The sequence below is a fragment of the Pungitius pungitius genome, chromosome 3 (genome assembly GCF_949316345.1).
Source record: "Pungitius pungitius chromosome 3, fPunPun2.1, whole genome shotgun sequence".
NCBI classification, from domain to species: Eukaryota; Metazoa; Chordata; class Actinopteri; order Perciformes; family Gasterosteidae; genus Pungitius; species Pungitius pungitius.
Genome location: NC_084902.1, coordinates 12100842 through 12123456, shown reverse-complemented (window position 1 = coordinate 12123456; position 22615 = coordinate 12100842). Strand labels below are relative to the sequence as shown.

The following is a 22615-nucleotide window of genomic DNA, read 5'->3' as shown; positions in this document are numbered from 1 at the left end:
TTTTCTCGTTATTGAATTATTTCAGATGGGGGACTGGCACACATGGAGGCTGAGAGGCAAGGACAGAAGGGAGGGAGGTTGGGTTAAAAATCTCTTTTAGTTACTAAGACGTTTCAAGGCCGCAGTGCAATCATCCGCCCTCACCTTATGAATACTGTTCTTCCACTTAGCGCTGTCAGCTCCTCATTCTTAAATCAAAACCGTTTGGTTCTCCTACCTTGTGGACTCTAATTTATTTTATTTTCTCTCACATTTTTTCTTCTGTGATTTATATGCTTGTGTCCTTTTTCTGGTCTTTTTTCTGCTAGCCCTGGCAGGTTTTTTGAAGCTCCTGTCTCTCACTCTCTCCACCAGCGCCAGTAACGGCTGGTGGAAAATTGACTAGGTAGGGCTATCAGATCAATTTCAGCCAACAGCCAGAATGATTAAATGCATAACGGTATCAAAAATGAAATACTAATTTGTAGTCGATCTTGTTGTGTTACTTGTTACTTGTGTGTGTTTAAATGTGCCTGTCACTGATTCTCTCTGCCAGAAGAGTCTCTCCCTCCCTTTTGGTCTCATCTTTTTATGAAAGAATTATTGTTGTGCTTATATTCCAGAGATTAGACACAAACAACATATTCTAGTGTGCCTGCGTCTGTGTGTGTGTGTGTGCGTGCATGTGTGTGTGTGTGCGTGTGTGTGTGTGTGCGTGTGTGTGTGTCCACCTATGCAAAAAGAACATGCAATCACCCAGTATTTGGTTATAAGTAAAAAAAAAAACATTTTGATTAGAGATTATTATTGGGCTTTGTGTAACATTATTTCCAATTTCCATCTTAACAGTCCAAAAAGATGGCTTCAGTGTGACAAATCAACCTCATCTGATTCTGTCTAACACAAGCGGAAGGGAGAGATTGGCCTCTTCTCTGTAATCTGGATGCCAATCTTTGTCCACCAGTTTCCACAGGAACAGTAGGTTTTGAAAGTCTGCCTCATCTACTGCAAATCTGCTTAGATATTTTAACACCAGTTTAAAGCCTCCTATGGTCTGCCAACATAAAGTCATCTGCCGAAACAAGTCAAACTGCTCTCAGTTTGTGTTTATTTCTTTTTGTAAAATAATGCCAAATACAAAGATCCTATTTTCTGCCCCTGAAAAGCACACCCATTACACACTAAACAATTAAATCTAGCATTCCTGAAATGAATGTGTGTGTCAGATTCCATCGTCTTCATCATCCTTAGAGTCCTGCTTCATTAACCACATCCGATCCTCCCTCACGTCTGAGGGTGCAGCTGCTCGTCTGTTTTCTGTGGCGGTTGCCGATCCTTAAAAGTGCAAACACCCAACATGTGGTTGCATCTGGCGGTTTATTCACAAACATTCCAGCAGGCAGCCAAGAAAGGGTTCATCTGACACTTTATACCTTACACAAAGGAGAATAAGCACAGACAGGGTTTGGAAAGAAGATGGCACACTTTGAGTAATTCCTGTAATTCCTTTTCACTGGATCGTCCCTTTAAAAAAACATTGACTCCAATGGGAGTTTCCCCCCCCCCCCCCCCCATAGTCGCTTAAGTATTGGAACAATTTCCACAAGCCACATACCAATTAATGCCAACATGTGTCTGTAAGCCGTGTAAAATATTTGGTTACCTCTGTGACGCTAGGGTTTGTGAATATATATGACTGGAGGTCAGTGCGAACAATCTGTAAGGAGAATCCTTTTTTTTTTGGTTAACATTAACAGGGAAGCAGGCGCACCTGCTCCTATCTTATCTCAGCTCTCCTGGGACGCAGGTCTGTACTTTATATCCGCTCCACCACACCAGCAGGCATCCCATCGGATGTCTACGCCCTACATTAAATGCGAGTAAAGGACGTTTGCAGAGGCGGGGTCATTGAGGCTTCACTTGTGACACGCATACGAATACAGATTACATTGGTTTGTAGCTTGTCACTGAGCTTAATCGATAGGACATTGTGAAGCGCACGAGTGGGTTAGAGACCCATTCAGACCTGATTCACACCGTACACAGTTTTCATAATATATCCGCAGCAATATACAATTTCTTCTTTTGACTACACAAAACAAACATCTTCTCTACAATCTCTAATAAAAAAAAATCTCTGTAAAACAGAAATGAATATGCATAAAAGAACAAACAGAAACATAGATACACAATAAACAGAAGGAATTCTCTAAACAGGTATATATATATATATATATATATATATATATATATATATATATATACACACTTGACAACATAGAAATATCCATATTGTCATGTTATGAAATGTAAGGTAAGATTACAGCTATTGAACTGAGCTGGGAGCCACTTCTCTTTCTAATGAATAAATTATTGATGAAATATACTCCTTCCCTGCTCTACGTCCTAGGAAATGGCAAGTAGATCCATGATGTCTGGTAAGACCAGGTCTCCTGGGAAAATGATAATTTTCCTATTATAGAACATTTTGGCCGAACAAATAGGACAGACCTGCTCTCCGGTGGGAGAGAAAAACCTGTTGCGATAAAGAGGATTCTACTCAGCAGAAGCAGGAGCAGGAGGATGTTGAGGATTCCAGTCAATACAATTGGATCCGACCATAAAGAGTAGTGGCAATTTCCTTCATTGTGCTTGGTGCTTGTTTTTGTTTTTCCTTGATACAACAAATAGCAGGTAGATTATTATCTAGAAAAATAGCAGCATTGATTTTACCATTGAGGCACTTGTGATCAAAAGCATTTCCTTTCCCTCATCCCTCTCACTTTGTCCTTGTCTTTTTTTCTCTCACCCCCCTTCTCCACCCCCCCCCCCCCCCCCCCACCCTCCCTCGCACGCTCCCCTCTTAGCGGAGAGTATTCAAGGCCACTCCAATGTGTTTTTGGAAGGTGAGCAAACTCCTGGAGGTCCAGCTTCAAAAGCGTCCTCTGGGACTAAGACTGAAGGAGGAGGGGGAGAAGAAGGAGGCCGTAGAGCCAGTGTGACCAGTGCGGAGAGTGAAATTTCCATTTGCTCCCTGGGCCAGCTGGGAAACACCATCGCTAACAGTGAGTGGGAGGGAAGAAGAGAGCCGTGTTTTATTATTCAATTATGTCCTGTAAATGTATTCGATGTCACGAGGTTTCACAGCTCTGAATTTAAACTCAGATATGCACACGTACTTGTGTGTGTGTGTGTGTGTGTGTGCTTTTCAGTTTCCAGTAGCTGGTGGGGCTCCAAGAGGCTGGATTATGCTTTGTACTGTCCAGATGTGCTCACTGCCTTCCCGACGGTGGCTCTACCTCACCTTTTCCATGCGTCCTACTGGGAGTCTACTGATGTAGCAGCCTTTGTTCTGCGGCAGGTGGGAAAGCCTTCTTGATTAGTAAGAAATGATCTAAAGCGAATTTAAGTAGCGTCCTGAAACCAAGACTTAGCCTTTGCTTAATTAGCATACTTTATTCTCAACAGACGCAGGTATTCCTACCATCATCTCTAAAAGCCCTTTCATGGAGCTTCACAAAAAGTAGTAGCTGCGTGAATCGTAATTGTCTCTGAAATTGTTGACTGACCTTGTCAAATGAAATGTGAAGAGATTCTCCAAACCCATTTTTCTGGGAGTAGATGAAACAAAATGAGAAACTGTGGCACATCTCCAGTCTCTTTTTAAGGCCAGACGTTTGCATGTGCACCGTGTCTTTTTAGATGTGACCATTGTGGTCTGTTCCAAGTCCATGGCTTCAGGGTTTGTTTGCTTTTACGACATGTTATTTCAACCAAATGAGAGCTCTAAGATGTCATTTTCGGATTCAATGTTCGTGGGGATTCAAAGTCCAGAATACTCAATGATGTAAACCTCGATTCAGCCTTGAGGATTAATGGACAAGATGGTGGGGATTGTGCGGTGATCTGCCAAACAAAGGGAAGGGTCAATGTCCTGTCCACACAACTTTGTTCGTGCTGGTTTATGTATGAATGTAAAAAGACAAAAGTGTATTCATTTTCAAATGAAATGTTGTGGGGGGTCAGAGGGGCATTAAGTGTCCAGGTATTTCTAATTTCTCATCCCATTTCATCATAGTCAAAGTAACGACGATGACCCAAACCTTGATTAGAAGTGTCTATAGGGTCACCGGCCTTTTTCATGTATAGCACCAAGTGGGACTAAAACCTTGAGCAGATTCATAGAATGAGAGCGCGCACGGAAAAATATCGAGGCCATCCGAAAGAAACATGAAGACAGTTAAATCTGAACCTTTTACTTTTCTCTCACTCGAAGCGTAAGTAAGAGAATGTCTTCCAGTGTTACATAAAACAAGGAGCCTCTCTACCTGCGGTGCATCCGAGAGTCTGGAATGACTCGCATCGATTCTTTCTCTGTGTTACGTTCACTTGAGTACCCCGAGTCACCCCTTCGCCCTCATTCCGTCACAGTGCTGCTAGTGGTGATGTATGAACCCAGAGCATTACTCGTTACTAACTTCATTTCCAGGCTTCGAGTGTTTAACTGTTTGCTCTCGTATGTGTTGGTTGACAGCTCATGGGATGTGGCTGTGTGAAGAACCAGGAAGCGGACAATTTGGGCACAGCTCCATTCTCTCCCTCCAGCCCACGAGAAAAATGGCTCAGAAGGAGGACACATGTCAAACTAAGAGTAATTAATTATTCTGTTGGCTCATTTTTCATAGAGACACCTTTGCCCCTAACATACATGCAGATTTATGCCTATTCAGTCATCTTTTATGTGAACACATTTGTGAATATTCAAACAAAGATCTTTGGCTTGGACACCAGATACATAAATTGAAAAAAGTTGCCCCTCTTTCCCAGAAATACGCAAAAGAAAAAACAATATAGTTCTTCCACCGCAATGCCTTGCATTCATTCAAACTAGACATTTTGCTGCTAAGCCTGTAGTGTTTTAGTATGGTCGACTGTGTGATCAGAGGCCTACATTTCTTTAAATGCTCCCTCACAGACACTGAAGCAGGAAGACACGATTACTTGATGCTTCTGAGCCCTGCAGAATAAAACAATCAAGGTCATATTGCTATACACAGACTACTCTAAGACGTCATGTCCCAGCAGAGTGATGCTATTCAAAGAGAGCAGGCATGTAGTCGTGATCGTTACCTTGGTAAGAGGGAGTGTCACGGCTGGAGAGGGGCTAGTGTGTGGCAATTTTATCTTGGACAAGCTGTTATTTCACAGGTGAGTGTTTAACTCCCAGACCCCTCTCTTCCACACTTTGTCAGTGAGCGGATTGTGGGGGTGAGGTGCATGGGGTTCAGACAAATTACCATAAAGAATACCTGGAAAACTGCTTCTGGTGGACGCAAATAGACATTGAACACGGTCCGTGCTCCTCAAATCACACAGTGGCTGTGATGTTTTTGGATTGTGCTTGTATGGTTTTATATTTAGACTCCACCCCTCTGCCTTACATTTAGACCATTTGTTCATATTTTTGCCAGCCTCTCAAATCTGCAACCAAATGACATCACATGTTAGCAAACAGCTGCCCATGTACCCATCAAGTTGATGAGGTGCACCATTAGCATTCTTTTGGAGTTGTGTTTTTGGCCACCTCCAACATTCACTTTTCTTTTAAGCTTTAGCAATGTGTTCATGTTCAGCCAACGTGTATCTCTTGCTCTTTTGAGCTGTTAACCTCATCTCACCATGGAAATATCAACGCCAACAAAAAACCATGACTCAACTGTGTCTTGTGCTCTTGTCTCTCCACTGTAGAACGTCACTGCCAACCACAGGGTGAATGATGTCATTGCCACAGAGGATGGGCCTCAAACTCTGGTTGGCCGCTTCATGTACGGCCCTTTGGACATGGTCACTCTGACTGGGGAAAAGGTGGAAAATAGCAACTCGATTGTTTATGGGAAACAGGTTTGCGTATGAGACATTTCCTCCGATCTCCAGGTTGTTGACCCACTCTGCCCCCCCCTCTTAGGTGGACATCCTGCTAATGACTCAACCGCAGTCCGGCCGATGGGTGTACTTTGACACAGATGTGACCAACAGCAGCGGCAGGGTCACATATACGATACCTAAGAGCAAGAAGCTAAGCCTGGGAGTCTATCCGATTAAAATGGTGGTCAAGTAAGCACCCATGTGGCGTCACAGAGTGCTGCATTATCAAAAAAGCTGCTAATTCTTGCATTCGGTCACTGAATTTTCTTCTAGCCAAAGAGCTTAAAGTCTGTCTAGCAAACGCCGTCCCTCTCGCTCCTCTTTTTCCCAAGGGGCGATCAAACAAGTGCAGAGGCCTACCTGACTGTGTTGCCGCGGGGCATGGAGTGTGTGGTCTTCAGCATCGATGGCTCTTTTGCCGCTAGTGTGTCAATCATGGGCAGTGACCCCAAAGTCCGCCCTGGAGCCGTCGATGTCGTCAGGTAACCTGCTAACGGCCCCCCACTTCTGAGGTTAAGACTTGTGTGCACAACAAGCACTTTAAGCATTAAAGAGTGTGCTCTGCAGGGTTATGCACCACTGCGCACTACTTATGCACCACTGCGCACTACTTATGCACCACTGCACACTACTCATCGAAAAGAAAGACGTGTGTTTGATGTTATCTCTTTACGCGCAGGCATTGGCAGGACCTGGGTTATCTGATCATCTACATCACTGGCCGTCCCGACATGCAGAAGCAGCGTGTGGTTTCCTGGCTGTCGCAGCACAATTTTCCTCATGGGATGATCTTCTTTTCTGAAGGCCTGGTTCATGATCCCCTTCGACAAAAGACCATCTTCCTCAGGAACCTCGTACAGGAGGTACGCTGCCTCTGGCAACCCTTTGTTCTGACATGATCACTCTTTTGCAAGCTCACAGCACTGGGGCCTTGGGTTGTGCTGCATCAAAATGCCACTGATTGTTGTCCCTCTCATCAGTGTCACATTAAGATCAACTCTGCTTACGGCTCCATGAAGGACATCTCTGTTTACAACATGCTCGGCCTCTGCCCCTCCCAGATTTATATTGTCGGCAGACCCTCGAAGAAGTACCAAAATCAGTGCCAGGTGGTTGTCTTTCACCTCACGTATTTCTCAAGTATTTCTGCAAACCTTTCCCCCATTTACATACACATTTTAACTACTCTTCTTTTTATTTTCTTAACCCTTTGTCTGTGTGCCACTTGTAGTTCCTCAGCGAGGGCTACGCAGCACACTTATCAACTCTGCAGTTCGGCCACAGAGCCAGGCCCAAGAAGTCGGCCTCAGTTCGCATGGTCCTGAGGAAGGGCTCTTTCGGCCTCTCGGCGAAGCCTGACTTCCTGTGTAAGCGAACTCACCTGCGCAGGACCATGTCGGTGCAACAACCCGACCCGCCGTGCACACCCAACCCCAAGCCCGAGCGAGCTCAGAGCCAGCCGGAGTCAGATAAGGACCCCGGAGGAGGGGGAGGAGGAGGTGGCGGGCAAGGCACATGGGGGCGGCCCTCCATCCACCGAGGAGACACCACTCCCTGACGTCGGAAAGGAGATGGAAGGATTGCAGGAATAAAGAAGAGGAGAAAAACAAAGTCGCTTAGCGTCAAGGGCTAAGGTGACATTTTGTGTTATTTTTGTGAATATCTGGGTTTTAAAAGCCGGTGTGTAATTGAACCCCACTTTGCTCACCGCTGCCTTTCGAAGTGTGTTGCAGAGTTAGGGTGCCCTTCAGGCAGTCAAACTCCCAAAACACAGGATCCTAAAAATGCAATATTGCAACTTGTTTGTGTCTTTGATCAGATGTCCCCATGCGGCCTCCCACTGTACAAACCCAGCTCTTAAAAACTACCCACAGCTCCAGTCTGTAACACAGTCTTTCTGTTGTACATCTCAAGCACAAAAATACAGTATCCAAGAAACCGACACGTTTTGACATTATCAGCTATATTTTAGACTTCAGAAAGCTTCTCTTAGAGGCCTTATTGACTTTTCATGTTTTCTTAAACTATGCGTACGTCAAAATAGATAAACTGAACTCCGTTTGCAAAATTGCTTCAAACAGAAGACAGACGTAGGAATGAAATGTTCAAACATCAAAACAATTTCAAAAAGTCCCGTGCAAAGAGAACATCTTGATCTCTTCCAGTTTAACCTTGCTAAGGTTTTCTTAGACAATGATCATGATACTGTTTGAGCATCAAAGCAATAAATATTGTTATAATCCAAATCCTGAAAAATGCCTCAACAACCTGTGAAGTTGGGTTTTATTATTTTCCTCTTAAGGATAAAAAAGAGCTGTTGAGATGTTGATTAATGCAGCAATTCACCTTTAATCTCGCTGCGTGGTTTTGTTAAGCCTTGACGACGTCAAGGCTTAACAAAACTTTGACGCAAATACAGATTGATTTTGCTCGCTACGGTTGAGTACCGACAAAGTCGATAAGATTATGTTATTCAATGCCACTATGTACTACATTAAAATATTACTTACCATTATTCTCACCATTTATGATTAAAGTCTAAGAGCACAGAAGACCAGCAGGGCAGGAAAGTGTCAAACAATGAATAATTCTTCTGTATACTTAATATTCCTGTGGCAACCTCAGTAAGAGATGCTATTATTAGCATTAGAGAAGCTCCCTTCGGAGTACTGACTGTAGATTTGCCCACGGTGATGATTAAGCCAGCTGCTGAGCTACAACTGCCCTTCCAACCCTCAAATTGATGTATTTCCATTTTGAAAATATTGTTTGTGCACTTTTGGAAAGTAAAGTTATGTTAGCGTGAGAGCCTTCTAGAGCTGAACGTGGAACGCGCTCATCAAATCTGGGACACTTCACTAATTTTCCTCTCTCTTTTGACAGAGTCACCTCTGGCACCAGGTAGATATGTACATTGGATTGTCTGCTGGTATCCCTTCAGCTCTGCTTTATCTCCTGCTTGGCCATCTACACTTTTCCGCCTGTTGGGCCCTTTTCTCGCGACCTGCTTGGTGGATTCTGTCACTTAGTCTTGGTGCCTGAAATCTGAAGCAGTTCCCTAGGGATGGCCAGGATGTTTGTGAAATTCCCTCTTGTGTATAATTTTAAAGTTAAAAAAATGTACTTCTGAAAGTGGATTTACTTCTAAACACACACACACACACACACACACACCCAGAAGGTTTCGGAGGATGGAGGCTGTGACGACGATGGTGACTTCAACACTCGCGAACCGATTACCCAGTGCGATCAGTCTGCTGTGCCGACAGGTGGTCGTGTTGACTGACTCTCCTACAGCATCCGTCCACTGATGTAAATACAAGACGCAGGTCATCCGTGTTTGGGCCTCGGGACACAGAAGCACTGTGACATCTAGGTTCACGCTGTACAGATGTGGAGACCTGCGAGATCTGCAGCTGTGAGGAGCCGACCTCGCCGGCCTCTATTTCACTCCCCACTGTATGATGTGTCTTACTGGCTTGTCGCCCCCTTTCGTCCCCTCAACAAGTCTGGCAGAAAAGCGCCTCGGATCGGGCCCACAGCCGCTGAGGCGCGACCAGGCCGCTGAGGTCCCCCTTGCACTATGGAAGTACACCGCAGTTGATCTCAATTCACCTGCGGCACTCGCTTCAGAATCAAAGAGTTATATTTTATGGTATTTATAGTTTTTGTTTTTTCCTGCAGAGTGTGCACCGTCACTGTGTTGTTGGTTACTGTAACTCTGAGAAGACTAAACACAAATAGTGTGTAGGTTTGACCAAAAAATGTTTACATGTTGACGGAAAACGGATGTAAAAAGTTAAAATAACGACGTAATTGTCCTCATTGGAAATGTTAGTCTAGTTGCTTGGTATTTGCAGATGCTTGCAGGATATTGTTCAGTACAATACACCCAGTTGAAATTCCTCCAGAATGCCCTTGCATCCATTGAATTTAGCTACACTGGAAACAATAGATTTGTGATTAAATTTCATGCTGTCTTGTGCACTCGGGGTGGAATTGATTCTATGTTTAAAACTGTGCAAGTAAAACATATTTTTCTAAGAGGAAATATTGTAAATAGAAATATTTTGTGTATGTATGTTTTTGAACCTTGTAGTTTTTTTTGGCCTTAAAAACGTATTTGATGTTGTGTAAAGATATTTATTTGAAGTTGTTTGACCAAAGTGTTTCTGACAAGGTGCATTGTATCGAGTTGATATTTTTGCTTTAGCCTTTTTTAGATACTGTACACAGTATGTGTGTGTGATTGAGTGAGTGTCCTAAGTATTTGTCATGAAGTTGTATTTACTGTGAAAGCTACGGCGATGAACATGGGTAACAGTTTGGATTAAATGACTGTGTCGGAGGGTTACTTTGTCAAGGTTCTTTAAACCTGCTAGTATAATGGCTTTTGAGTTCTCACAGGGTCTAAACACCTGGGTAGCAGAGTGCAAAGTGTCAGCCAGAAGGGAGCAGTCTTGTCTTCTATTTCCCCCGGCCTGTACGCATTAGGTGGTCCGGTAATTAGCTGTTTGATTACCACCACTAAGTATGTATCATTCTCTCTGTAATTGCAGTGCTTCAAATAGCATTACTTGGTTCATTTTACATAAAGATTCCTCAATACTGAAAAATTGTCCCCAAGCATCCAAAAGGATCATCCCAATCAATACGGATGCTACAGAATAATGAAGTCTGTATAACACACCATGATTTCTCCATGACATTCCCCAGAAGGGTGGAGTATTTATGCTGGGCAGCATTACAGTGCACTGATAGTAAATGGCAAACGATGATCTAATGGTTAAATGGTGATTTTTCAGTGCATGTTATTAAACAATGGCTCTGAGTGATCATCTTTATGATACTCTTAACTAAGGATAGTAGTTATTTGTAAATAAGGAAGAGTAAAAGTGTATGGTTGAATTGAATTACTACACGGAGGAAATCACAGCAAAAGAGTGTTTTTAAATATAATTAAATAATACATTATCCTCTCACTTACTGTAATTGATGTTTTAAAATAAATAGTATTCACCAAATGATGACTTAACTATTGGGTATTCACTTAATTTACGATTTATTAACAATTTATTTGACTTTAAAGTAAAAGTAAGTTAACTGACATGGTGTGACAGTGTCTTTTGAAAAGAAAGAAATTATTTTGAGTATTTGAAGATGTCCTTTTGACCAATGAGGACGAAACACCTGGTTTCATTACTAAAAATCGTATTGTTTTGTGCAGATCTGTACTAATGGACATGCTGTTGTGTTTCATTGTTGCATAAATAAAGATATTTCACATTCGAAGACTTTATTTTTCCTCCAAGCTGAATCCAATCCGATGTCCTCTCTTTTTTCACTACATGGTCAGATATGGATTGTCGGGGCACCAGACATCACTGGGATATCCTCTTTTCTTTGTATTTTGAAAGGCTTACAGCCTTATAAACTCAATATTAGAAACCTCTCTGCAGCTTAAGTCTTTTTTTATCACCATTCACTGAACGGCCTGACCTGAATTAATATCTGAATCAGCTGATCTGGTTCAATTGAGCACTAGCGAGACAGGCTTCTACTGTGGCGATGGCCTCCTGGTGTCTCACGCCCTCATCACAGCAGAGCTTCTACTTGAGCGATAAATGGGCTTCAACCCTGTGCGGATTTCTAGCAATAAAACATTCAGTCAACAGTATTGGTAGCACAAATCTTTTGTGGTAGACAAAAGTTGAATCAATTTGTTACCCTGATTTGCTGCAAATGTGACCTATTTAGACTCTTTAGGACCTTGATGAACACCATAGAAAAAATGATGTTGTACTTTGGTATAAATCACATTTTTAAAAAGCCATCTGTTAACGTCAGATGAGGCCGTACTTTGGGACAGCAAAGCTTTGAGCTAAATGCTAAGGTCCCAATCAGAATCCTAACATGCTGATCATGAGCAGGTGTAATGTTTACCATGATCTCTATCTAAGTTAGCTAATTAGCGCTTGAAATGAACAGGAGAGTTTGTTAAGGCAGGAGTAGTAAACAATACTGGGTTTGGTGATTGCTTTATGACATACATAGCAACTCCATCAGGAGATATCTATTCAAAATGCTATGTAGATTACAGAATAAAATTGATAAAAAACACAGAGTATGAATGCCCAGTTATTGTTTAATACTACTCCTGCCTTAAAATTCCATGGCAGCACGCATGGTCAAAAGGATGAGTTGAGGTAGATCATTATGGAAATTACGCAAGAGCAAGAAGCATGTTGACTATTTAACTGCTGAGCATGCAGCTGCTTAAATTTCCTTTATTTACCAAACAGATCATAGGTATTTTTATCAAAAATGTATGAATTGTCTGTATCTTGGGTCGGATTAAAGAGATTTATTCTACACCAGGCATGCGGTATAATGAGCTGGAACTGGGATTCTCAAAGCTTCATTTAAGCATTGTTCAGAACATATGGTCTGGGAACTGGGAAGGAAATTGCTCCCCTGAGAAGGGAAGGACTGCTGGTTTCTTTTACATTATGATTCACGAAAGGTTGAAGTCAGCTGGAAGCTGTGATTTAAAACTTAGCAACCGTTTTTGACTGGCTTAATTTGTGTCCCTGTTGTCCCTGGTGTCTGTTCCTTTGCTCAAAATAAATCTGTCTTATTTGTTTTTTTTTCTCCCTGAAAGTCACTTATCACAGCTGATCAATATCTTGAGTCAAGGCTATTCCCCTCTTTAGTGTACTGTCCACACTTCACTAATCATCTAGATGCTCAAGTAACTGCGTAGAATCCTTGGAGAGGGAGCTCTTTATTTAGACAGCTTGATTCGTTGTGAGGGATTATCAGGGATCCTGAACATCTTTGTCACTTGTGACAAAACTGACCAGCATAATTATACAGATATAAAGTGAGGTTTAAGGTTGTGTCTTTGCCGTGGAAACTACAAATAGAAATCCGTCCATTTAGGGGCTTTTCTTAGAATCCAAGCATGTTGCACTAATGAAGAAACAATATTTGATGTGTTTTGTCACATCTTGCGTGGAAATCTAATATAGGAAGTGAAAGAATAGCTGAGTAGTATCAACAAACTCATTAAAAACTGAATGACAAAGGTAAACATAAGTGTGAAAGAGATGCGATCACTGTCACAAACTGTACACAGGTGAGGACATGCTGTGCATCTAATTGCACTCATACACTCACACCTACTGTCAGCACTCACACATTGTGCACAACAATGCACAATACAGCACAAATGGCTGCTGCACTTCAATCAATTGTAGCAGTTTGTTTTGTTGTTTCAGAGTGTAAAACGGGGACACAACTAGAAACATGATACACAAATAATGTTGGTTTCTCCCTGAGTAACTAGGGCATTAGGTCTAAGTAAATTATAATAACTGAAAAAAATTGCTTTGAAATTATTATTCCCAGGACTTGATTGATGAACCCTATCATCATACTTGCCTCATCTAAAGCTACTGGATATCTAAGGCTTTTTCAGGTTACACAGTCTGAATCTTGTCAAAGATTAATGGAGCTGGCTAGTGAATCAATGCGCGCTGTTGTTGAAAGGTTTTTTTGTCTTTTAAGTGGATGATGCCGGAGCCGCGGCGGCACTGTGTTCTTTTGTCATAAGATGAGCCGAGTTAGATGCCCAGCATGATCTGTAAAGCTATCGAAAGAGTACACGGTAATGCTTGTGTAAGAAATGAACCCCTATGAGTCCATTCAGTTTACTGTCTGCAGTACAGAAGTAGTTAGTTACCTAGCAGCAACATAAAGCTGACGGTGACCTCCAGCTTCGCCTGACAGCAGCGCCCACCGAATCACCCTGATTGTTATTCCAAAACAGCAGTGTGGTTTGATTTGTTCTGTGATCTGGAAAGCAATATATGGATGCCGGAACAGCGGCGAGGAATGCATTAAAACCTGAATAGATCAAGACACCACAGCAGCCCAGAGACACAGAGAAAGAGATGCAGAGGGGCATTTCTTTTGAGCCGTGGTGCCTCGCTTCCACACAGCCAGAAGAGCCTAAGATGCTTTAAATCAACGTCTACTTGTTAACCAAAGCTCCTCCCTGAGGTCAGCAAGAGACAGAGATAGGAACGTGTACCTTTGGGAAGTTGGCATGACAACAACTCTGCTCTGTAGGTCAAGCCAGGTTTAACATCTTTTGTATTCTATATTATATCTGTCTTGTTATATATTCTGTACATCGTCATGTGAATTCCTTTTTCTTCGAAATAGCTTAAAGTAATTTCCCGCAGCCAAATATTGGTCATGGTACTGGTTAGGAGGCTTAATGTAGTTGACCTCACTCGTCAGCTGTGGTGCGACTGCAGTAAATAGTTTAGCTGTTTGGTGGTAGTTTAGAAAATGACCAAAAGGATGCAGTGCAGCAGGATTATAAATAGGTCTCCGGATCATTGTGGAGGGCACAGCACCAGCTGGATGCCCGGACGATTTGATGTGCCCAAAATCCTGTTATACCAGCCGACAACACAGCTTTGAAATCCCGTCTGTGGGTCACAAGAAATTATAAAGAATTTGGGAAGCCGCCGCCTTAGAATATTTTCCGGGGGGGAATATAACAATCTCTAGATTGCATTTGAGAAAGCAATTATCGAAAATGCCTCTCTGAGCAGAGTGTCGAATGCAGGAGCCCCGGATCAGTTCTCACTAAATCATCAAATGTGACCAGCTGTGTCCTACCTTCACTTCTAACAGTAACCAAAGTCATCTTTAACTTTGGAAAGTTTGATGTAGCAGAGTAGAGGACCGAGGCTGAACAAGTAGTTGCATGTTCAAGTTAATTTCACATCTTTATTTCATGTGTTTTCCTCCACTTTGGTATGACCTTCAAATAAGAGATGTTATATATGGTGATCTTTTCTTTAAGCCATACAGCAAGTGTGTCCAACTGAGTAGCTTATTAACGCAATATCTGTTTTACTCGTAGCATCGTGTGAGATGAAAATGAAAGCAAATGATTAAAGAAGGACTGCTTGAATAAACAACGTGTGCCTCTGTGAGGTATAATTACATAATATTTCAGTTACCTGACTCTTTAATCCAAGGCAAGATTTAATGAGTACAGAACCTAAAACCAGAATCAAGAAAGTGAAATTTCTTCAAGAAAGTCAAACTGCAACGTGACACAAGTAAGTGCCATTTTAAGCACTACCAAAGTGCCACTATTCAAGATATAGTCTGAAGAGATGGGTTTTTAGTTCGCCACTTTCATTCATGTCATGGAAGATGTGAAAAAGAGATATTTGCATCTTGATTTTCTCATTCACCAGCAAACTGCAAGCACTGCAGCTGTGTACACAGTTGTTCATGTACGAATCCAGATGAAAATGAGGTGATGTAACTCAAGTAATGTTAAACCAAGGCATTTCTATAAACTCTGGACTCTCTAACTCTAATGTTTAACCTTGAAAGGAGCAGGTAGAGTTTATATATCATCTTTTGTTTTAGACTGTGTAACTTTGCTTAGCAATGAGCAAAGGGGTCGTCTCATGGACATCTAACTTTTAACATAAATTACTTTCTCCTGTCTGCAGTTGGGTCAGGTGACTCCATCAGCATTGTGAAATGGACAGAATGTGGCCCAGTGCAGAGGTCAGCAATTTGTTCATTGCCTCTCCTATTATAGTGCACCATGTGTTCATATACATTACGATGCACGATGCCAATGAGCACAGACACAGTCCTTTGAATGGAACTCATGAGAAGCTGATCAGAAGACTTGCTAGTTTATATCAATAAAACACTTTCTAAAATAAGATTCTAAAAATATTTGTCATAGTTATTTACAAAAAAACTGCTCTTGGGATTTAGTAATGATGCATCCTTCCAATATAATACACAATTAGCACATCAACAAAGACAAGACAGATTTAACATACAGTACAGCCAAGCTCACTAATTGCTGTTTGTCCGTGAATGGGACAAACATAATCAGGGATAAACAAAAACGGTGCACAGCACAAGCTCAATCAAAACTCACACTCAGACAATAGCCGAATGTCCTTGGCATCCTTAAAGGTTCCCTTTGGAGTTGTTATTGTAAACAAGCCGCACCTATTGATTATTTCATTCAGTATTGCTCACCCAACCCTTGTGTATCTTTCATGCTGGATAAAATGCCAGTAGTGAGGAAGGCGCGAGAGGTATGCAGGAGGACACAGCCTGTGACTATGCAAACATAATAAAACATTAAAAACACACCCTTTGTGTGCTAGCCTCCCTCCCAGGGAACCTGTGAAAGGAACAGGGTCTTGTTACGCACGACTGTCCTTGAACTCATCATTGCTTGCATCCATTACTACCAGCGAGTCTGGTCTACTTCTTCCCTGCTTTTTTCCTGGTGCATCACAGTCACCTTAAGAATGATGGTTTAATATGAATCCATTTGCAGGATTGTTGCTGTAGGCCGTTTTGATGTTACCTGTGTACATTACTGTATGATGTGTAAGCTTTTACATAAACAGATAGCATAATGCACACTAACTACAGCTTATCATTCTTTTGCGATGCAAAGCTCAAAGGAAATTAAAATAATTGTGTGCGGTGGTGAAACAGCTTGATAAAAATCTCTCCCCAAATGCTAAAGTGTTTCCCAGAAGGAGCACATAAGAATACTTATTTGTGATTCCTAACTTGATTTGATAATGTGTGAATATCTGAAGTCAATGTTTTTACACCAGGTTGAATGCTTCATCTTTAAGTCAGATTTCCGATGTGTATTAAACTTCTGCTACCTCCAATAGAAATGATGAATGCACCCCACGGATGCAGCACCTCATCCCTTCCCTGTCTGTGAGGTTGGCAGAATGAAACCGGATATCTAATGTTTGCAAACAGGAGACAGAGTTGACACTCACACAAGTCATGTGCCAAGTCTACTCATAGATCTTCTTCTTCGGAGCAGGAATATATAGTTGGAAGATAAACATGCTAAAACAGAGGGGGGCTCTGGGCAAAAATAAACAAGTGGAACATTATTGCAGTTTTTCCAACACAGAATTCTACCAAAACAAAATCCCTTGGAGCCCAGTGCAATAATCTTACTTGGTCCTTAAGAGGCAGGCCATAAAATACTCTAAATCACACAACATCTGAGTGTGTAATCTTATCTTATTGTTACACACATTTATACACAAGCTTTGCCTCAAGTGAAAAGATGTGTTTTCTATCTTTGTCTCCGGGCTAAAGACAGTTAAATGGTTCTCTGGCAGATAGCAGCACAGGGCTGTATCTCATTCTCCAACACGCTGACTGGTTTACCTTTGCTGCTCCAAGTAGGACAGAGAACCATGTCATGGTGTCAATGTTTCATATCCATAAACACTTTCATGAACATGTCGACCTGAATTGATGGAGACTGATCTCCCTTCTTCAAAGGAAACGTATCCCGGTCATTAATATGCAAGAGATGATCATGACAATCATGACTTCACTTCTTCTGTCTGTTTGCATATCCTATCTGACAGCACAGAGGTAGAACGGAGGCAGGTTATTTTATATGCTTCCCACAATGCCATCTTGACCATATAATCATTCACTCAGTGAACGCAGTGAGGTGCAAAATTACATTTTAACCACATTTAAAATAAATTGCAAATGTCATTTTTGTGCATCTTTGGTTCTACTTAATACACATTGTTACACAGTGACTCATGGAATGTACTTCGTATTTAGGCTATGTTACCAGAACAAATTAAGATGTATTGTTTTTTGTCTAGCCTGAATTGCAATATGTAAAACGAACATTGAGTAAATTAATAAGTTACTGTTTAAGAAATACTTTGCACAGCAGTGGAGAATTCTGTCCCTGGAGATCACCAAAGAAGTAAATGACAGAAGGGTCCAACGCTGCAGAGGAGAAACCTGCATTGGTACCTGGTCCTGCAGACATGGAGGGGTCCAGTGACAAGCTCTTCTGCTGCAAATGGCTGCGCCGCAGAGTTCCGTTGGCCCACAGAGAGGAAATGTACCACATCCTGAGGATGACAGGCCCTCTGGTAAGGTTGGATGCTATTTACATACCTTCCTCTGTCTCTTAGGGATCTTGTGTGAAAACCTGTTTTATTCAACCGAAGATTGAGTGTTTGGTTGGAAATGTCAAGAAAAAATAAACTTGCGTCTGATATTTACACACACGACCGTCACTGGGCGTAGCGCCTGCCTAGTTCCCCTCAGCGGCTGCAACCTGCGATCGATCATTTGCAAGGAGAGTCATGCCAATTAATTGGGACATGCGTTTCTGGTCATCTACAACGTGTCATCGGGTGACTGCAACAGCTGCCTCATTGTTGATTCTTGTCTTTTCATAGCTGCTCTCTCGAATCCTCAATTACCTGCTCCCCTTTGTGGTCACCATGTTCTGCGGGCGTCTGGGAAACGAAGTGATGGCTGGCTATGGATTAGCGTCTGCTGTAAGTGGTCCTCCTCATGCTGCGTAGACCCGTACAGGCCGGCAAACGGGGAAGAAAGAAATGAAGAAATGTGATTTAATTAAATGAAATACTGAAGATTTTAATACTGTCTCACAAACCAGGTGATTAGAGATAGAAATATTGGTTTCATCACAGTGCTTCAGGTTTGTTTCATATTCCTTCCAGACCCTTAACATCACCACTGCGGCGACGGGATGTGGTCTGGGACTAGCATGCGATACTTTGGTGTCTCAGGTTTGCCCGGTGCCTTTTTTGGCCCTCCGCCCTTAAATTTCCGGACCTCGGGGTCCCCCCGGTTCACTCATGACACCCTGTTGTGCAACGACAAACGCTGAACACTGTGCTGTTTGCGTGCAGACGTTCGGTGGGAAGAACCTGCTGCGGGTGGGAGTGATCCTTCAACGGGGCACCATCATCCTGCTGTTGTTCTGTCTGCCCTGCTGGGGCCTGCTCCTCAATGCCCAGGCCATCCTGTTATGCCTGGGCCAGAACCCCAAGGTGGCCAGGTAACTAACAGTTTGCAAAAGCTCAGCGTGTCTGCAGATACAAGTTGATATATTCACACTGTTTTTCCTGAAAGGACAAACTTTCTAGTGATTAATACAGGCGGTGGACATACAACAACATTTAGCTGTGTATACTATAAAATAATAAATTTATTGGATCCGACTATATCCTTTTGATTTCAGAATAGCCCAGCTGTACATTACAGCCTTCTTACCTGCCGTACCAGTGAGTTGTGACTTTTCTTCTGCCCTTTTAAGCAAATTTAAACATTTTCAGTGAAATATTTGAATTTGGAAAAACCACTTTGTCTCAAAGGTGTTTTTTTCTTCAATCTATTTGTATGTCTTTTAGGCCATGTTTCTCCATCAGCTTCAGGTGTCATATCTGCAGAACCAGGTGCTCTAATATCCTGTACCCAATACTTTTATTCAAGGGATCAAAAGCATGTCATCTTAATTAATGTAATAAGTGGTACTCTGTGCACTCAGGGTATAATACTGCCACAAATGTATGCTGCTGCCGTGGCAAACATAGCAAATGTCGTGACAAACTACATCTTTCTTTACTGGCTGGATCTGGGTGTTAGGTAGGTGCACTCATTCACCTGTTTGAATCCGAGTAAATCCCACACACACACACATACACACACACTGATACCAACTTGTCCGTGTCCATGTCTTACAGCGGGTCAGCAGCAGCCAATACTCTGTCTCAGATTTACATCTGCACTTTTCTGTTCGCATACATTTGGTGGAAGAAGCTCCACGTAAAAACATGGGGAGGTGAGAGATTTCCCATTAATGGTTCCCCTGTGCTTTTATGCATCTCTCTCTTCCGCCTCCCTCTTTTTTTAGTCTACATGAGGTTCTCTCTCCCTCTGCAGGCTGGTCCAGGGAATCACTGCAGGAGTGGGGCTCCTACATGAAACTGGCTTTTCCCAGTACATTAATGACGTGTTTTGAGTGGTGGGTTTATGAGTTTGGGGGATTCTTTGCAGGTAATTCTGATATTTTCATACCAAACTATGTTTTTCAAGTGATGTTCATCAAGTCATTGATTTAATCACAACACTTCTTCTCGGTCTGTGACGATAAGGAATGCTGAGTGAAGACGAGCTGGCCGCCCAACATGTTGTGATAATGGTGGCTTTCATAACCTACATGGTACTAACAATAAGTCATTGTGGGATATTCTCAATATTCTTACAAGTCAGATAGATTTAAGCTAAAAAACTGATTAATGTCTGAACCCTTATTACGAGCAGGCTCTTTTGTAAATCCGTGTTCATTCTTTCGCCTTCATGAATGTTTTTTTTGTGTGTAAAATGATGAATCCACAGTTCCCTCTTGGTATTCAAGCTGCAGCATGCGCCCGTGTGGGTAACGCTCTCGGTGCAGGAGACACAGACAGGGCCATCCTCACCTGCAAGATGTCCTTTGCTCTGGCAGGTCAGTTCCAAACCGGTTCTGTGGATATTGCATTTATTAATAAATCAGCAACTCATGTTTTATTTCTGTACATTCTTTTTCTAGGTATCTTTGCAGTTGTTGAAGGTCTTCTGCTTGGCTCCACTAAAACAGTGATTGGCTACCTCTTCACCTCTGACGAGTAAGTCATTTCAATAATTGAACGTTAAAGTTGTCGCAGAAATGAAAGGCTCCACACGAAGACACAATCTTGATTGTCCTTTCAGGAAGATTATTGGTCTCGTCTCCCATTTAATGAACGCTTACTGTTTCCTACAATTCTTTGATGGTCTTGTGGTGAGTCTATCAGCAAGCAAAATACCTTCCAAAGCCAAAATCAAAACATATATGTAAAAAAAAAAAAAAAAAACATTTTTTCTCATTGCAGTGTGTGTGCACGGGCATCTTCTTGGGAACGGGGAAACAGAAGATACCAGCCGTGGCCAATTTTATTGGATACTACTGCATAGGACTTACGATGAGCGTAGTTTTAACGTTTGTTGCCAAACTGAGAATTTTGGGTAATTGACCATATTTTGTTACTTTCACAGACATGTGAAACAGATGAATGACTTCACAGGATGATCCGAGTTCTTGTGCGGGAGGCCAGCTGTGTCCGTGACGGACTGATTTGTCTTTTCTTCTGCAGGTTTTTGGCTGGGTTTGCTGATTTGTGTTGTCTTGCAGTCCACCTTCTACATCACTGTCATCTTCAAGCTTGACTGGATGAAAATGACTGAAGAGGTATGCTGCTGGCCAATCAATCAGGATCATGCAGGACCTAAAGCTGCTTTTTTTATATTGCTGGCAGAATCTGATTAATTTCTATGGCATCGGCTTCTCAGGAAAATTGGGCAAATTCCTTTAGCTATTTGTTTGGTGTATCAATAAGAACATACAGTCAGTTGGGATCTTGTTTTTGCTTGCTTGCAGGCTGTAAAACGGGCTCAGAAAAAGACACACGTGACATTATTAAGCCCAGCTGACCTGTCAGATGACCGGACAGCAAGGAAGGGGAACGTAAGTGGCGTTTTATTCTTAACACTTCTCATTTGTTTAATGCGTAATATTTTACATTGGATTCCTGAGACCGAGAAACCAATCATGACTTTTCCGCTGCACTAGTCCTCCGTGTCACTCAACAAAATCGACTAACATGTGATGCTTTTTTTCTTCAAGTCAGGGGAAGGCGACTTATTCGGGGGCACGGAGGGACGCAACGGGGACCCAGACGCCCGGTGTGGTCAGGTGGTCCCGCTGAAGGGCGGCCGTCTCTCTACTACACAGCTCATCCTCCGGAGGGGCCTCACCGCGTTGGCAGCAGTGGGGCTTCTGGCGGTGGGAGCCACTGTGCACTTCCTCGTGCCCCTGCCTGAGACCGAGGCTTCAGAGGCCAACTTTACTTTGGACTGGATCAACACGACATACACTCCTCATCCAATTCTTTCCACTGAACTGATCCTTGATCATTAAGTTGTCGGTGTTCAATGTACCTGAAGCCCATGATCCTGTTTCAAATTACGTTCTTTATTTGATCATTGATGATTCCATTTTTTAAGCGAGTCATTTCATTTCAAAACTGAGATGCAGTTTTACTACATTTGAGTTCAACCCTCATCTGATGGTAAAATCAATCAAGATATGTGTAGATGTTCTATTTTGTTGAATAAGAACTTAAACAGTGCGTCTTTTCTTATCTAGCATGTCGATGTTGACATTGACACGTTCGATGCTTGTATGCTACTTACGGTGGCTGTAAATAACTGTGTGCAATGTAGACAGGGTAGACTTTAGCAGCCCTCTGGATCAAGTGTGGAAGAAAAGTGTTCCTCACACACTACACGACGTGTATTATTTTTACACACCACACAAAATACACACTCACTTTACTACATTGATAATCATACACGTTAAGTTTAATGCAGATTATTAGTCACGCCACAAACACATACATGCTAATCAAACAAATGATAGAAACGTTTCCTTCCTGTCAGTCCCTCCCTTCAGCCACCTTCCAGTATCTTTACAAGGATTCATTCTCTTGTTGTCCACCAGGTGCCCTCTGACTTTTTCTCCTGTTCCAAACATATGACCTGCCCAGCACATCCACTCCTCTCATGCTTCAACTTTTCCTCCAGTTCTACACTTAAATCAAGCCTGTTTCATTCACGCTTGTTTGCCTTTGTTACTGGATACATTTCTGATTCCTCTCCATGTAATTGCCAAACCGACTTTGTTGCTTCAACAATAAATAAATTAACACTTGTCACTCAAATTCATACAAGGATGGGT

At 42.3% G+C, this 22615-nt stretch overlaps 2 protein-coding genes across 4 annotated transcripts in view; both read left to right on the top strand.

Moving 5' to 3' along the window:
* pitpnm3 (PITPNM family member 3) overlaps positions 1 to 11258 on the top strand; it is a 54991-nt gene extending 43733 nt beyond the window's left edge. For 2 of the 3 annotated variants that reach the window (XM_037464378.2, XM_037464369.2), the window contains exons 11-20: positions 2847 to 3044; positions 3192 to 3340; positions 4514 to 4630; positions 5728 to 5844; positions 5945 to 6093; positions 6237 to 6386; positions 6584 to 6767; positions 6885 to 7013; positions 7136 to 7538; positions 8788 to 11256. In XM_037464378.2, the coding sequence (XP_037320275.2) occupies positions 2847 to 3044; positions 3192 to 3340; positions 4514 to 4630; positions 5728 to 5844; positions 5945 to 6093; positions 6237 to 6386; positions 6584 to 6767; positions 6885 to 7013; positions 7136 to 7462 (1520 nt within the window). In that variant the 3' untranslated portion in view covers positions 7463 to 7538; positions 8788 to 11256. Of the gene's footprint in view, positions 1 to 2846; positions 3045 to 3191; positions 3341 to 4513; positions 4631 to 5727; positions 5845 to 5944; positions 6094 to 6236; positions 6387 to 6583; positions 6768 to 6884; positions 7014 to 7135; positions 7539 to 8787 lie in introns of all 3 variants that reach the window. The other variant, XM_037464387.2, reaches the window with a different exon arrangement.
* Positions 11259 to 17779: 6521 nt separating this feature from the next.
* On the top strand, positions 17780 to 22591 carry LOC119226726 (multidrug and toxin extrusion protein 1-like). The gene is made up of 17 exons (XM_037485006.2): positions 17780 to 17915; positions 18228 to 18329; positions 18516 to 18584; positions 18708 to 18856; positions 19040 to 19082; positions 19209 to 19253; positions 19346 to 19443; positions 19542 to 19639; positions 19741 to 19854; positions 19953 to 20020; positions 20197 to 20305; positions 20390 to 20465; positions 20551 to 20620; positions 20712 to 20844; positions 20973 to 21067; positions 21257 to 21343; positions 21503 to 22591. The coding sequence occupies exons 1-17, from the start codon at positions 17808 to 17810 to the stop codon at positions 21794 to 21796; spliced, it is 1758 nt and encodes a 585-aa protein (XP_037340903.2). The 5' UTR covers positions 17780 to 17807; the 3' UTR covers positions 21797 to 22591.
* Positions 22592 to 22615: the final 24 nt, after the last annotated feature.